This window comes from Ranitomeya imitator, chromosome 7, assembly GCF_032444005.1.
Source record: "Ranitomeya imitator isolate aRanImi1 chromosome 7, aRanImi1.pri, whole genome shotgun sequence".
In the NCBI taxonomy this organism is placed as follows: domain Eukaryota; kingdom Metazoa; phylum Chordata; class Amphibia; order Anura; family Dendrobatidae; genus Ranitomeya; species Ranitomeya imitator.
Window position 1 is genome coordinate 180,058,100 of NC_091288.1, and position 17,176 is coordinate 180,075,275.

Here is a 17,176-nt window from a genome sequence, read left to right on the forward strand (position 1 = left end):
TGTCAAAATTTTTATATTTTATATATCTGAGTGTTATGCAGCCTGATTAGAAGAACTTCTGGGATTGACAGCACAAAAAGTGTTGACTGCCTCTGCCAGTGTGTGTGTCAAAGTGGGGATTTCTGAGAAGGGGGTGTATTATACACCAGTGTTGCATAGGTGTATCATTATTAATTTATTAAACTGTTATTTTATTGATTTATTATAATCATTATTTATTACCATAAGGTAATATGTGATTGTACACTGCGGAGAGGGATTCATTATTATGCTAATGTGGAGGGATGATGGATGATTACTGTATTACTCCATTTCAATTTGCGCCTCAGGAAGCAGAAAAGAAGGAATCAGCCCAAGTGAAAAGTGTCATTTCATTAGCTCAAGGCTGCTATGATGTAAAGGTGTGACAGAGATGGTCGTATAATTGCAGCTGAAGAAAACAAATGGTGTTATGTGAATATTGACATGCGTTTCTGTAGCATTTTATTGTGTAATGTGAAATGTGGCTAATGTACAGTGTTAGGTACTGATGCTGCTGTGTGGGTGCTGCAAGGTAATGCCTAAGGTAACTTTGGTACATTCATCTCAGGTGTAGGCTAGGGTTTAGGACCCAGAGCAGTGACAGTGCAAGCAAGGTAGTGGTGGGCCTTATTTGTGTCTTGGTCATGTATAAAGGGGAACTACTTCATGGTTTAGTTAGAGAAAGTGTGAGGTCTGTGTGAAAATCAAGTTCAAGGTGCAGTGGGCTGGAGGCACATGGAGTACATATCGTTTTAGAAGCAAGGAAACGTCTGGGCCCTACATCCCGAACTAGGTACTGAGGAGTGTGCCTTAATTCTGACCATACACAGGAAGCCAGATGGGAAACCACGAGAGAGAGATGTAACGAATCTCGGGAATGCTGTGGGGTCAGTTGGGGAATCCCTGGGGCTAACAAGAGAATCAAGAGTAGGGATAGACCGAGCTGAATGTGAGCAGAAGCTTAAAATGTACTGTGTTGATGGAACTGGAACAGGAGGGTGCTGTGCCCAATAATGTATGTTAAAGACTGATGTATTTGAACTGTCCAGTAAAGTTGATTTTGTTAAAAATGAACCGGGTGTCCCCTGATGTGTGTGCGCCTGATCCTGGAGCCAAGGACATGAATACAGCTGAGGCTTCCGGCCTACAAGTGAGTGCAAGGCAAACTTCACAGCACATCAAATATGGATTGGGACACTGTTTGCTTGTAACGAGCCAGGATGTAGAGGAGCAGCATCTCACCCATGGCTACCGCCCTGGGCAAATTACACTGACATCACATCAGGAGGGGTCCGCCCACTCAACACAGTTACAGAGAAAACAGGTACAGATACAGAAATGATGAAGAGGGGAAGTTACCACCCAAAATATGCAGGATATGTACATTATTTCTGGCTGAGCTAAATCTAGTACACGACTACAAGATGTATTCTAAAGGCTTCAAAACATTCCTCAGAGATTACGTTTTCAACTAAGTGACCTATTATTGTACAATTTTACCAAATTATTACATTTCATAACTCTACGACCTCATTTCTCAGATGTTGAGTGGGAAGGTTTTGATATAAGCCAAAAATCTGACATTGTATAATCATCCGTGGGTTTATGTACATCACAGCGTGCAAACCATCCAAATATGTTAGATGAGTAACTGTACCATTTAGGAAAAGAGCTAATTCTAGATATTTGTTTGGAGAACATGGAAAGCATTTAAAATCCAGAACGTCTGCTGCATGATGACGCACATGACGCGTTCCAATCCTCTACGCATTAACCCTATTCACTTTCTCACTCCGAATCTATGCATTCTGTAGTAGCATAGTCAGTAAAGACAGTCCCACAGAGAATGAATGGAGTGGTGGTCCGAATAGTTGATCTCTACACTATCCAGAGGGAGGTTTTATGAGCTCCATTTTCGAGATCGGTGAGGGTCCTAGCAGTTGGATCACCAATGATCGAGAAGTTATCCCTTATCTTAAGTTTCTAAATAACTTCAAAAGTTGGCTATCCTATTGTAATGATGTTCAAATGATGACTGCAGTACCCAGTTGCGGCCACTATACAGTTGTGGAGCTGTGCTGTGCAGCTCCACAACTGAGCACTTTTGACCGCCGCCTGCACCGGAAACAGCTGATCGGCGGGGGTGCTGGGTTTTGTACCCCCGCTGATCATATATGGTTGACCTATCCTAAGGACAGGCCATCAAAGTCCTGGACAACTTCCTTAGCTAAAAATGCAAGTATGACTGTAATTTGAATTCAACGGAGTTTATAAACCAGACATAAAATGATTCTTGCATACTAATATTACATTCTATAGTAAATATTGATAAAATATTATTAGTTATTATTTATTTTTTTTAAGTCTGACCTATTTGCATTGGTTTGCACTATAAGTCATACTATTCGGCTGGTTAACTCCTTCACAGCATTTTTTTTGCATAGTATTTAGTATTTTTGTAGTCTGTAGTGCGCTGATTCTAAATGATCTCAATGCTTTTTATGATCCTGAAGACCAAGGGAGGTTACAAAAATTAGAAACCAACAAGAACTTTGCTGCCCTCAACAGGATTAACGATTAACATTCAATATAAGGAAATAATAACAAGCACTGTTACACAATCTAATGAATTATAAAAGCACATTAAAAAAATAATCCCAAACTTATACATTTCTAAAATTCTGTTAGGCTTTAGTTTCTGTTATTTATTACTAAAAACTGCTAAAACTTTTGTATGGCAATGCTTTACAAATGATGTGATAGTAACTTCTTGAAAGGAAATGAATGATTTGTAGACAGATCACAGCTGTAACTGTTAACCTGTGCAACTGCTTATGTGTGCCGGCAGTCCTATGTAAAACTACATATAACAAATTGTGATTTAACGGTGAGTTGTGCCAAATGACAAACTCGCCTCTCACCAAAAAGCTATGACCTATCCGAGATTGATAATACTTGTCTATTAATGGGGTGCTGAAAAAAGAGGAATTTGCTGTCAAATTCTGTTAAACCCTGAGAGCAGCATAATGTAGGGGAAGAAAGCCTGATTCCAGTGATGTGTCATTTACTGGATGTGGATCGCCCCCAGACACAGGGCCACGCGTTTCGGTACCGGGCCTCTCTGGTTCGGTTCCGAGGCTGTCACGGTGGCTAAACCCGGTCCGCGACCCTGCTAAGGGGTGTCCAATGAAGGTGGTGGTACAGTCAGTCAGGAGTTCGTGACGCCACCTGTGGGGTTCGGTCAGGGTGACCAACGCTGCTATGGATTCCGCTGGGGTAATGGAATGGCAGCTGGATGGTATACCTTCCCACAGGTGAAGTATGTCCCCAGGGCTTCCCAGTAAGGTGGATGGTGATGGTGTGAGGTACAGGCAATAACAAGAACACAAGGATGCAGTCTCTTTACCGATGACTTCAGGATCCTCAATCCAGAGCACGTTTAACAGGGCTATCTGAGACCGGCCGGTCCGATGGGCACATCCAGAGTTTCCCTCGCAGATGGAAATCGTTGCCTACCACTAGCGCCTGTGTGTTGTAGTCCTACCCTGCTGAGCATTTGGAATAGTCCTCACAACTGCTGTTCTCGTTCGTTCGTTCTCTACAGCTCTATCTCTCTCTTTTGTTCCAGATGTTACTAGTTTCTCGTCCCCCAGGTATGTTTTGGCTAGGACGCACCCGTATGACGGGAAGGCTTGGAGGTCTTCCGGGACCCTAGAGATGCCCCTCTCCCAATGTTGCCCCCTATGTCTTCTTAGGAAATTTAAGGTAGACAGCCAACCTATAATTAACTGTCCTGCGGAGTTCGAAGTAAGGCCTGAAGTCAGTTACTCCCGCGGTGTTCCGGCCACCGGCTACGCACCTCAGTAGGATGTTGCCTCGGTCTCACGGCACGACTCCTACTGGTGCTCCTTTTTGCTTGATCTCGTTTCTCACTGTTTCACAATACCCTTCGCTTCGTGTCTCTTTCTTAGGATACCGCCACAAGGAAGTGCAGGCGCGGTTCCGTAACATTCTGTTCTGTTCGCTAGGCACCTGCCAGGTTCCCACGCCTGACAGGGACCCCCCTGTGTCTTCTCCCCGCAACACCCCCTGCCACGGGATGTTGCCTGAATCCAACCCAGTCAGCTTCTGACTAACGTCCTCCCCAGCCCCTAATTTTACCAGTGAGAGGAGTGGCCCAAGAAATAAAGCCTTTTTCTCCCCCTAGTGGCCGGAGTGTGAAGTGTAATGTGTTCTGCTGATACCTGGTCAGGAGAATTCCTTCAGTGCCATCAGACGTACCATCACTCCCCTTAGTGGCAGAGTGTCATAGTGCAACGACCAGATCTCTGGGGCGCTGCAGATGCTTGATGCATTTGTATTCAGCCCCCTGTAGTCAGAAAGCCCTAAATAGAATCCTGAGTGACCAATTGCCTTCAGAAGTCACATAATTAGTAAATTGAGTCCATATGTGTGTAATTCATTCTCGTTATAACTACAGCTGTTCATTGAAGACCTCAGAGGTTTGTTTGACTACATTAGGGATCAAACAGCATCATGAAAACCAAGGAACACACTAGACAGAGTGGTCTATTGGAGACGGGTCCTGGGAGAGGACGCCTAACCGAAAGGCCCAGAATTTATAACTCTTGAAGGTAACGGGCCTACTGTAGACAACACTGAGTACGTGAGAAGACTAAAGTGTCACGAGCCGGAGTTCCAGATTGTCAGCATCAGAGGAGATAAGTGCCGACCATACTGGCACCCTAAGGGGAAAGAGGACACGGTACCGCGGGGATACTAAAGGAATCTTACAAAACAGGACTGTAGAGTTGAGCTGGGTCATGGAAACCTAGCGAGAAACAGTGGAGACAGGACAAGTAAAGAGAGTAAAAAGGAAAAGAGAACCAATTGAAACTGTGTGGAAAATGCTTCAAGTAGTAAAGGAAACCTACATGAGACTGTATACCTGCTATATATTCCCGACAAAGTTCCCGTTCAGTAAAAAGTTTATTTTCAAATTGTGGTCTCCCTCCTTGAACTGTGAAATATCTGCTCTGGGCAAACCAGCAACATCGATATCATGTGGTCTGCACGGGCGTAGCACCATCACAGCACAAGTCCACACACCCAGCCAGGATCCTCTTTCAGGTAGTGTGCCATGGTGTGGGAGGGGAGTACCTCGCCCACAGCAACCGCCATGTTACCCATGCACAGGGGCCCTATTCGAACCATCCCCGATCCTGCCTTGCAGTTACATGTCTACTTATCAAGGGTAACATAGCTCCACATTAACATAATAGCAGTGCCCCACTCACAGTCAGACGCACAGTGTCTGCACGGCAAGCCAATATGTTACTTTGCATTACAAGTTCTTAAGAGCCTGCGTAATTGAATTATAACGTGCCCCAGCAGATGAGTAATCTAGGGGGGATACACAAGCTGATATTTTACCTCATGTGTAGATTAAAACACGAAGCAATTATTCATGTAAAGCCTCAGAATTTCCATGCCAGGCATTTGTCCTTGGTTTGAAAAAGCCAGTAGCATTTCAAAGAAACACAATAGAAGCCAGAAATGAATATTTTTGCTTCATTTTGTGGAGAGCGGCCAATGACAACCCTCATGGGCAGCTGGCAGAATTTGTGAGAACAATTGTCGCCAACACTAAAATGGCTCTTATCTCCGATTGTTGCTTGTAACGTGGAACTATACAAATGAATGGCAGCGCGGATAACCTTAGTCTGATGCTCAGTTATCTGCATCACAGAAGATGTAATTCGGCGGCAGCTTGAGTGCTGACGATTATCAAGTTTATTGTATGACTGGCAGTTTACCCCTCGCATTATTTTAAAAAATGGAGGCAGCACTCTAATAAAACAAGGTTAGAAATAAGGGGACTTTTTATTGGCTCATAATGGCAAAGTTTCAGTCCACATGAGGACCTTTCTTGATAAAAGTCCTCAGGTGGATCGAAATTTCGCAATTATGGCCACTAAAAAAGTCACTTTACTTCTAACCTTGCTTTATTAGAGTGCTGCCTCCATTTTTAAATATATTTGGAGGATTGGGCTTGGCACAGTATAATTTTTTGCTGGTGCTGCACCTACTTTCCATTTTATGACAGAATACAGTGAGAAATGAATCAGAAAGGGGTTGCCCAGGGGAAGAATGCTTCAAGAGTAGGGAAGAGCGGTGAAGCTTGCTGAACCCAAACAAAGGAGTCAACGATGTGCGGGATGTCAATCTAGTCAACCCAAGTTTTAAGGAATTGGTTTACAGTTTCAACCTGGTAGGCATGAATCTTTTCAAAAGTCCAATTAATTCTAGATTTAATCATGTCCATACAGCAACAAGGGAGCTTCCATCGGAAAGCAACATGAGTATACATACAATAAATACTGAAAAAGCTTGATTAGTAGGCCCATGGGATTATCAGAGAATATGAGAACAAATGGGAAGATCGGAAATGGAACAAAGACCTGGAAGTTAAGCAGTGACATTGGAGACTTGAAGACTAAGACCTAAGGACATGATCACTACATCACTACATGTGCAAGTCAGTGCCAAGAACCGGGCATCCATGAAAGCAAAGTGGTGAGAACTTTAGGTAAAAGTGATGAACCCTAGTGAGAACAGGATAGGTCCAATGCAATACCATGATGGAGTATTCAGTCAATGAAACTATTCTCATCTTTTTTTCACTCCGAGATATATCTACAAATAACAGTGGGTGCAGAAATACTCCACAGACGTGACGGTGCTACTGCCTAATTTCCTAGATTATGAAATGGAAGCCCTTTAGGCTGTTTTAAGAATCATATCTTTATCTGTGTGTCACACAGGGAAACCCCTCTTACAAATCTCCGTATATAGGAGAGCCACTATAACTTATCATTTTCGTAAAGTGCTGGGTAATTTGAAAAAAAAAAGATTTTCCTGTAGCCAAAATACTATTAACCAGATAATCATTGAATCCCCCGCAGATAACGGACCTGTCACTGCACCGCTCGCCTCGCGATAAGGTGGCAGCTCGCCTCGTGATAAGGTGGGTGCACGTACTCACTACTATATATAGTTACTAGTGTCATCACTCAGCTCCACTTATGTCTTTTCGGACAATGTGAGCAGTACCGAGACCTCCGAATAATGAAGCCGTGATACTCTAGATACCACGCTGTGAACCTTTCTCTGGATGTGGATACCTTACACGTTAACGATGAGATAAATGGGATATGACGGTTAACTGGGACATAGCAGTCCATGGCTCGAGTGTATTATATTATAGAGAAATAGGACTTCCTATTATTACCCCACTTATCACCCATTTCAACAGTATACTCTATTTAAATAAACCTGTGAACCAAAGTGAGCATATATTTTATGCCATGTTTGTTTGCTTTTTGCCACAATTTATCAATAATGCGGTGAACATGGAGAATTTGCTGCGTTTTCGGAAAATTGTTGGGAACACATTGAGATCACAGCTCTATAGACATTTAACTTTCCTACCAAAATAAGTATAAAATATGTTAATATTATTCAATATATTTTTGGAAGTATATTTAAGAACTGGATACGCTGGGACAAGAGGAAAGACATTTATGTCTAAGTGGAGTTAAGGATGAGGATCTCATATTATGGGTTGGTTACACTGGACATTTTTAATCTCCGCAACTCACCTTTTTGTCCTTTTTCTAGACATTTTTGACCCCTGGTTCTTACATACTTTTTATGGGATTCATTTTGCAGTTGACTCCATGTCATGTATACCTATTACACACCATTTTGTGTGATGTTGCAACTAATTATGTATTACCAAACGCTAGATCAGGACATACAATTAGGTCAGGACTACAAGGTTACTTTGGTCATGGAACATCTAGACTCAGGCAAGTTGCATGACCAAAAAAATATGCACAATACTTGTCTGCTAATTGCTGTCATGTAACTATTTTACAGATTGCAGAAAAAAAACCCTAAAGTGGCAAGATCACAGACTACTCATAGTTGAACGCAACTTATATTGTGGTCAATAACGGTAAACTCACGCACAACTTCTGTATTTTTGGTGACAACGGAATCACAGTTGCATTTTTGGTGCTCGGCATTGGAACCACATTGACATACATTAGATAAGATGCTGCAGTGCGACTATGGGATTTTCACGTTGTATGGCCAAAAGTCACTGTGTACTCTAAGCCTCAATGCTATCTTCTCAAACTTTTAATAACTGTATGCACTTCATTTCTTGCTAATAATCTAGTTATATACCTTGATAATGGAGTAGAAGGATTTTTGGATCAGTTTATAATTTAAAAGGGGTTCTCCACTTTGGAGAACCTCAACTTATTAAAAGGATCCCTTGACACTAAACTGGTAAAACAATCGGTTCTCTTATTGGGACTTCCAGCTATCAACTGTTTTTTTTATTAGAAAATCTGTCAGAACCACCTCAGGAGAGAGTAAGCATTACAAAGTGCCGATTCAAGTCAAGGTGTTGTCTGTGTAATGCAATGCAGAACAGGTCCCTCAGAACAAGAGATGTTCTTTGTAACTCCTTCCATCCTGATCAAGAGGTATGGATCCTGAACAAGGTTTCGAACAGTGTTAATTCCTCAACTAGCGATATGAAATGTGTTTTCTAAAATGGACGATGCTGTTCAGGCGTACTTTTAGAATTCATAAGATATTATGAATGTACAAAAGCTCGGACTGGCCCACGGGGGAACAGGAGAAACCCAAGGTGGGCCCCTCACACTCTTGAAATATTAGTGTTTGGCACAGTACACCTAATTCAACATGTATTGCGAAGGGGATCATCTCATCATTGATTTAGGAAACTACCCAGTTGATTATTATTATTTACAAACATTGGTCACATAAAATTGCTGGTAGCTGAAAAGTGGGCCCATAGAATCAATGTTAGTGGTGAGCCCTTGGCTGTGTGTACATGAAAAATGGGGAAAGATTCCGGCACAACCATCCAGGGATAAAATGGATTCTTTATTCAAACGTAGTTAGAACATTAAAAGGTGAGGCCTTGTACTGACACGTTTCAGGTGTATACACTAAGGGTGACTAAGGGTGTGTATACACCTGAAACGCGTCAGGTACGAGGCCTCGTCTTTTAGTGTTTTAATTACGTTTGAATAAAGAATCCCTTTTATCCCTGGATGGTTGTGCCGGAATTTTTCCCCATTTTTCGTCTACCTTCCTGTGATCACCAGTGGAAACGGCACCCTCAGGAGGAACTCCGGGCCAAATTTCCAGCCACACATTCTCAGCGTGGTAAGCTCCTTCGTCCTTCTCCCTGCGTCTCACTGTATGCACATAAAGCAATTATCATGGCCATACATGATGGAACGATGCTAAAGGAGCGCTCATGGAGCTCTTTGTATGGGTTTGCTTGATTTTACTGTGCAATCCTAATGGCATACAAACACAATAGAGTTCAAGTGGAAATCTACTAAAGCAGGTCAGCTGCATCCTTCAGAAATAATGAATTCAGCTAAGCCCCAGGTTGCTGTTAAATATTTAATCAGAATTTATAAAAGCTAACAGCAAGAAATATATGATGCATTTCCTATTTTGAAAAGAAAACTGCATTAAGGGGAACGGAACATGGGACTTTAATCACTGTTGGTTACACACAATAAAACCCTTAATATGAAGCAATTAATTTTTACTTCTAGCATCTCATGCTGGCCACCAAGGCTCCGAGCACCTCACTCGCTGCAAAACCGCTTTCATTCCAGGAATCTTTTGTAAGCGCGCAGTTGGCGACTGCTTTTCAAACGGCAAGGTTTTGTAATGCCGGCCAACGTGCAGCCCTTCACTAGCAAAGTTTTGATTTAAAGAAAAAAGTCAGTTTAGCCGATGAAAGAAAATAATGGATACCCTACTTGAGCACCATCCACAAGTTACTTTTTGTTCAGTGCCTTGTCGTTCTCTACTTTTCAAAAGAAAGTAATGATCACAATGAGAGGCAAAGAGCTAGAATATTAACGCAAATGTGTCCATCGTAACGGCTGATATGATAGAAATGTTATGAGTGAGGTGATGTATGGTAACAGTATGGATAGCGTCTGTTCACGCTGCTCATTGCACCAGGATAACGTGGCATGTTGTGCTATTCAGACTCATTATAAGGGCCCGTGCACACAACCATTGTCACCAGTTTGTTCTGTTAACGCTCCTCCTATGTAGGAGCGTTAACAGAATGAACGTACATAGGCTGTAACCAAACAGCAACCGTTAATTTTAAAGAAAATAAAAATGTATGGGCTCCCACGTAATTTTAATAAACAGCAGATGTTAATATTCTGGGAAGGAACCAATAGCCATAAAGATTCCCAGGCTGTTAATATCAGCTCACAGATGTTTTGCATAGCCTTTACTGGCTAGTTTACAGGGGGACCCCAGAAAATATTGACATAGGGTCCCCATATAAAATATAACCTGCAAAGGCTAGGCAGACAGCTGCGGGCTGACATTAATAGCCTAGGAAGGAGCCATGGATATTGGCCCCTCCCACACTAAAATTATTAGCTCTCAGCTGCCTCAGAAAAGGCGCATCTATAAAATACATGATATGTACAGATTTCACTCATACATATAATATTTTATGGAGCTGTGCACATGTCCGATTTGGGGTGCAAAAAACAGAAACATGTCCGATTTGGATATGAGAGGTCAGATCAAAATTGGCAATGCGAGTCTATGAGTCCATAAAAAAATAGGGCCGTACTCGGATGGAATCTGAATTTCACAAACTGACAGAAAGGAAAAAGTGAACATACGCTTTATTTTCTCTACACGTACGAGAAACCCTGATGACAATCTGATTTGATCTGAATAATCGGTACGTTCTTCAAGTATGTGGAGAAATTGGTCGTGAGACTCTACCCTAAATCAGAGGTCTTCAGGATTCATAACAAGACAGATTATGGCATCTTCAGTTCTGTTGTCCTTTAGGTGAAGATATGGCCCAAACATCAGTCTGCCTTGGGATTACATGAAGTGACAGAAGGATTTGCACTAGCCTCATACACAACAGAAGTCCTGTGGTTAGCTCTCTAAGATGTTTGGAACAACCTCCCTGCCAAGTTCCTTCAAAAACTGTGTATAAATGTCCCTATAAGAAATTATGCTGTTTTGAAGGCAAAGGTTGGTCACTGCGTGACCCAGCAGCTGTGACTGTGACCCGTGGTAACGCTACCCCTGGTAAGACTGTCATTAAGAGTGCTGCGAGGTCATGCTGTTGGATGTCAGCATGACCCCACAGCTGTGACTGTGACCCACAGCGGTGACCTGTGGTAAAAAGCTTACCACAGGTCAGCAGGCGTGGACTGATGAGACTACTGCTCCCATCGGGCTACGTCCGTTGTCAGCTGCTGATAGGAGACGTAGTCTCACAGTTAAAAAAAAAGTAATATAATTACATACACATTCACATAAAAATAAAAAAATTACACTCATAACACCAAATGCCCAATGCCCTCTTCTCCTAGAAATAATGTAAAATAATAAACCAACATATACTCACCTTCTCTGCCATAGTCCACATAATGGACATAATGTGATCGCTCTACCCGGCCACCGGCGCCACTGGCAGGAGGTAATCGCTCAGTGACTGCTCTCACAGTCATCAGGATAGTCATGGGACATTAGGGATTATCTTCTCTGCGGACAGTTGAGGAATATTGTGGTTTATTATTTTATTTTTGTTGCAGGAAACGTTGGCTTTGATGGATTAGGAGTTTGGTGAGTATGGTTTAATTAAGATTCATTAAAGCAGTCTGTGTCATTATTTCAAATAAAGGACTTTATTCTGGGTGTGTGTTTTTATACAATATCACTATGGGGTTAATAATGGATAGGTGTCTTATTATTATTATTATTATTTATTTATATAGCACCATTGATTCCATGGTGCTGTACATGAGAAGGGGTTACATACAAGTTACAAATATCACATACAGTAAACAAACTAACAATGACAGACTGATACAGAGGGGCGAGGACCCTGCCCTTGCGGGCTTACATTCTACAGGATTATGGGGAAGGAGACAGTAGGTTGAGGGTTGCAGGAGCTCCGGTGTTGGTGAGGCGGTAGCTCCGGTGTTGGTGAGGCGGTAGCTTCGTTGGTGATGAGGCAGCAGCGGTGTCAGTGCAGGCTGTAGGCTTTCCTGAAGAGATGAGTTTTCAGGTTCCGTCTGAAGGATCCGACTGTGGTTGATAGTCGGACGTGTTGGGGCAGAGAGTTCCAGAGGATGGGGGATATTCGGGAGAAGTCTTGGAGGCGATTGGATGAGGAGCGAATAAGTGTGGAGGAGAGAAGGAGGTCTTGGGAGGACCGGAGGTCACGTGAGGGAAGATATCGAGAGATTAGTTCAGAGATATATGGAGGAGACAGGTTGTGGATGGCTTTGTAGGTCTCTCCACAAAAAGAGAAACAGACAAGGTCCTAAGAAAGGGGATCACCACAACAAGGATATGGCAAAAAAATATATACACAGCTTTATTGAAATATATATACAAACAAGGGTAACAAACACATAGACATATAAAAACACTTAAAAAGCATACAAATGCTATACACAACAGCCCCTAATACGGCCGTACCCCACATAGGACTCGAGTCATATACACATAATGTAATAACCTAGAACCAAATTGCTCATAGAATGAAAGAAATAGGCCAAGCTACCTAGGCACTCCCCTGGGTACTACAAATGGAAACAGACCACTGATAGTGTGAATGCAAAATAGCAAAAGTATAAAGCCCACATAGACATACAAATCCCTGCACTACAAGTGCTAGATAAGGGACACACATATACAAACCTGCCTAGCATGTAGAGTCGACAGGTGTGTACAAAACGGTACATAAATGTCAAGCAGCAAAAAGTATCAGCATAGTGCCTCAATAGCATGTGACCAACAATCTAACATGCCACTATACAGAAAAATAGCACCAAGATAGTATAAGCTGTAGAGATAGCATATTACCCAGGGGACATAATGCCCAAGCCTATAGCGCCTGGAAAAAGAGTCCTAATGTGGGCTACAAGGAGACCCAACGCGTATCGCCACCACACCGGGCAGCTTCGTCAGTTTTGTAGGTCAGTATTAGCAATTTGAACTGGATACGCTGAGGGAATGGGAGCCAGTGAAGAGATTTGCAGAGGGGGGAAGCGGAGGAGTAGCGAGGAGAGAGATGGATTAGTCGGGCAGCAGAGTTAAGGATGGACTGGAGAGGTGCAAGGGTGTTAGCAGGGAGGCCACAGAAAAGGATGTTGCAGTAGTCAAGGCGGGAAATGATGAGGGCGTGCACAAGCATTTTAGTAGATTGGGGGTTGAGGAAAGGACGGATCCTGGAGATATTTTTGAGCTGGAGGCGACAGGAGGTGGAAAGAGCTTGGACGTGTGGTTTGAAGGACAGGGCAGAGTCGAAGGTTACTCCGAGGCAGCGGACTTCGGGTACAGGGGAAAGCATGATGTCATTGACTGCGATAGATAGGTCAAGTAAGGAAGATTTGTGGGATGGAGGAAAGATGATGAGTTCAGATTTGTCCACATTGAGTTTGAGGAAGCTTATAGAGACCTCTCTATTACTAACCTGTGGGCTTTATGTCATCTGAGAATATAAAGGTGACATCAACCCCACAAATATGAACTCCACTTGCCACCATTACAGGGCAAATGGGACGAGCGAGGCTAACACCAGATATGACACATCTTATAGATGTGTCTTTTCTGGGGCGGCTGAAAGCTGATGTGTTTAGTTTGGGAGGAGCTAATATCCACGGCCCCTTCCTAGGATATTAATATCAGCCCACAGCTGTCTGCCTAGCCTTTGCTGGTGATATTTTATAGGGGGACCCTATGTCAATTTTTTTCTGGTCCCCCTCTAAACTAGCAAGTAAAGGCTAAGCAAACAGCTGTGAGCTGATACTAATAGCCCTTGAACCTTTATGGCTATTGGCTCCTTCTCAGAATATGAACATCTCTTAGCCATTGGTTTTCCCTATGCTGTTTATTAAAATTACGTGGGAGCCATTTTTTATTTTATTTAAATCCTCCATACGGTTCCAGAGACGTGGGCCTAGTTATTTATTGCAAAGTTTTATGGTCTTTATTATGGGGGTGTGGCTCATAGGGTAATTATGCAGAGCAGCCTAAAAACACCCCCCCGAGAATCCAATGAGCCACGCCCTCTAGGTTAATTCCATAAAAATTTGTACTGAGTAAGCAGTGGAAAGAAATTAACAGCAAAACTGGCCACTCTGGTTTGGTGACAGATCCTCTTTAAAGGGCGCCTTTGAAATGATTAATTAGCTGCACCTAACAGCATTATTTTTGGAGAAGTCACTAATAGACACAGATGTCTTCAGGAAAACTCCACAGAACCGAAAGTAAGGACTGTCATGTTGTTCTAGGGCTGTCATGTTGTTCTCCCTGAGGTATTAAGAGTCTCATCCATTAAATGTGAATCACCTTGTTTAACCTAAGACTGAACATAATGACACATTCCTGTCTGCCAGATGCCTGACAGTCACAACATTTACTGCCAGCCATGAAGACATCAGTGCAAAGATGACAGGTGGAAGACGATGTGCTGTTGCATACTGAATAACATATTACATGAGACTAGAGAAGATGTGATCATAAGGCCGGATCTAGAGACTTATTTGTACTAAGCAATATCCATCATAATAGGCCAAAACCAGTCTATGTTTGAAGGTAAACGTAATTGGGTAAACCCAAATCTACATGCACAGAGATGTTACCCAGTTCTGCTGAAATCAGTGGGTTTGGATACATTTTCTTTAATGTTTCTGTACATGGCACAATGTATTCTACAAGCAATCTCAAGTTAAAGTCCCCTAGGAGGACTAATAAAAATGTAAAAAAAATAATGAAAAATATATTTTTTTAAATGAAATACATTTTGAAAATATATAAAATTTCTTATTACCCCCTTTTCTGGGAATGAAAATAAAATGTAAATTAAAAAAAAAATAACATTTGGTATCACCACATTCATAGCTGTCTGCAGTAATAAAATCTAACACTATTATTAACCTTAAATTATCCCATACAGTGAATGCCGAATTAAAAAAAATATGGAAATTGCAAAATCGCTTTTTTTTTGTCACCTTCACAAAAAATATAGTAATAAGAATTTTTTTGCAACAATAAGGTTGCAAAGGTCTTGAGACAGCTCACTGTTTTTACCCATCATAAAATTTTTCATGTGTGGCACCCTGGCAATGAGATATTGGTTTATAGTCCATCAGTTGATCCATCTGGTATTCTTTCTCACTAAGTGGCAGGATTGCTTTCTAATTACTGATAGATTTCAGCTGGTGTCATGACATTCCATGACTTTTTGTGCCTCTCTTTCTTCATGTGTTCAATACTTTTTTCCCTGTGTCATTTCTCATTATTACTCGTCATAACTTAATTCATGGACATCTATGAGTTGATTTCTTGGCCTGTGTGCATTGGATGAGTTGTTACCGACATCTGGTAAGGATTTTATGTCAATAGCACCTTTAGAAATATATTTACTTAGATAACTGGTGATGTGTTCAATACTTATTTCACCTGCTGAACATATATTTTCTCAAATTATAAAAGGACTATGAGTTGTAATAGTGCACAATTGGTTTCATAAGCAGTGCACGTAATGACATATGTGCCACTTTCTGTGCTGAAAGGCCTCAGTAAGAGCCAACAGCTTCGCTGGTGATTGACACATGCAGGCAGCAAAAGCCTGAAATATGTCATTTCAAGGCCAGAAGTAATTGTCCTCTGCTGTCTGGCATTGTTTAAACCTATCATCACTAGTATATACAGTACAGACCAAAAGTTTGGACACACCTTCTCATTTAAAGATTTTTCTGTATTTTCATGACTATGAAAATTGTACATTCACACTGAAGGCATCAAAACTATGAATTAACACATGTGTAATTATATACTTAACAAAAAAGTGTGAAACAACTGAAATTATCTCTTATATTCTAGGTTCTTCAAAGTAGCCACCTTTTGCTTTGATGACTGCTTTGCACACTCTTGGCATTCTCTTGATGATCTTCAAGAGGTAGTCACCAGGAATGGTTTTCACTTCACAGGTGTGCCCTGTCAGGTTTAATAAGTGGGATTTCTTGCCTTATAAATGGGGTTGGGACCATCAGTTGTGTTGAGCAGAAGTCTGGTGGATACACAGCTGATAGTCCTACTGAATAGACTGTTAGAATTTGTATTATGGCAAGAAAAAAGCAGCTAAGTAAAGAAAAACAAGTGGCCATCATTACTTTAAGAAATGAAGGTCAGTCAGTCCGAAAAATTGGGAAAACTTTGAAAGTGTCCCCAAGTGCAGTGGCAAAAACCATCAAGTGCTACAAAGAAACTAGCTCACATGAGGACCGCCCCAGGAAAGGAAGACCAAGAGTCACCTCTGCTTCTGAGGATAAGTTCATCCAAGTCCCCAGCCTCAAGAAGAGACTTGTTTGGGCTAAAGAACACAAGGAATGGACATTAGACCAGTGGAAATCCGTGCTTTGGTCTGATGAGTCCAAATTTGAGATCTTTGGTTCCAACCACCGTGTCTTTGTGCGACATAGAAAAGGTGAACAGATGGACTCTACATGCCTGGTTCACACCGTGAAGCATGGAGGAGAAGGTGTGATACTGTTGGGGATTTATTCAAAACTGAAGGCATACTGAACCAGCATGGCTACCACAACATCTTGCTGCGGCATGCTATTCCATCTGGTTTGCGTTTAATTGGACCATCATTTATTTTTCAACAGGAAAATGACCCCAAACACACCTCCAGGCTGTGTAAGGGCTATTTGACCAAGAAGGAGAGTGATGGGGTGCTACGCCAGATGACCTGGCCTCCACAGTCACCAGACCTGAACCCAATCGAGATGGTTTGGGGTGAGCTGGACCGCAGAGTGAAGGCAAAAGGGCCAACAAGTGCTAAGCATCTCTGGGAACTCCTTCAAGATTGTTGGAAGACCATTCCCGGTGACTACCTCTTGACCTCTTGAAGCTCATCAAGAGAATGCCAAGAGTGGACAAAGCAGTCATCAAAGCAAAAGGTGGCTAATGTTAATGTTAATTCATAGTTTTGATGCCTTCAGGGTGAATATACAAT

The 17,176-nt window shown here is 42.0% G+C and overlaps 1 protein-coding gene across 4 annotated transcripts in view; it reads right to left on the reverse strand.

Annotated features, from left to right (window-relative positions):
- Positions 1 to 17,176, reverse strand: part of SYT17 (synaptotagmin 17) — a 79,047-nt gene that overhangs the window by 3,937 nt on the left and 57,934 nt on the right. The window contains exon 8 of one of the 4 annotated variants that reach the window (XM_069734125.1): positions 11,807 to 12,348. The exons of 2 other annotated variants lie outside the window; for them this stretch is intronic. In XM_069734125.1, coding sequence (XP_069590226.1) covers positions 12,170 to 12,348 — 179 coding nt within the window. In that variant the 3' untranslated portion in view covers positions 11,807 to 12,169. Of the gene's footprint in view, positions 1 to 11,806; positions 12,470 to 17,176 lie in introns of those variants that run through there. One more of the 4 variants, XM_069734126.1, reaches the window with a different exon arrangement.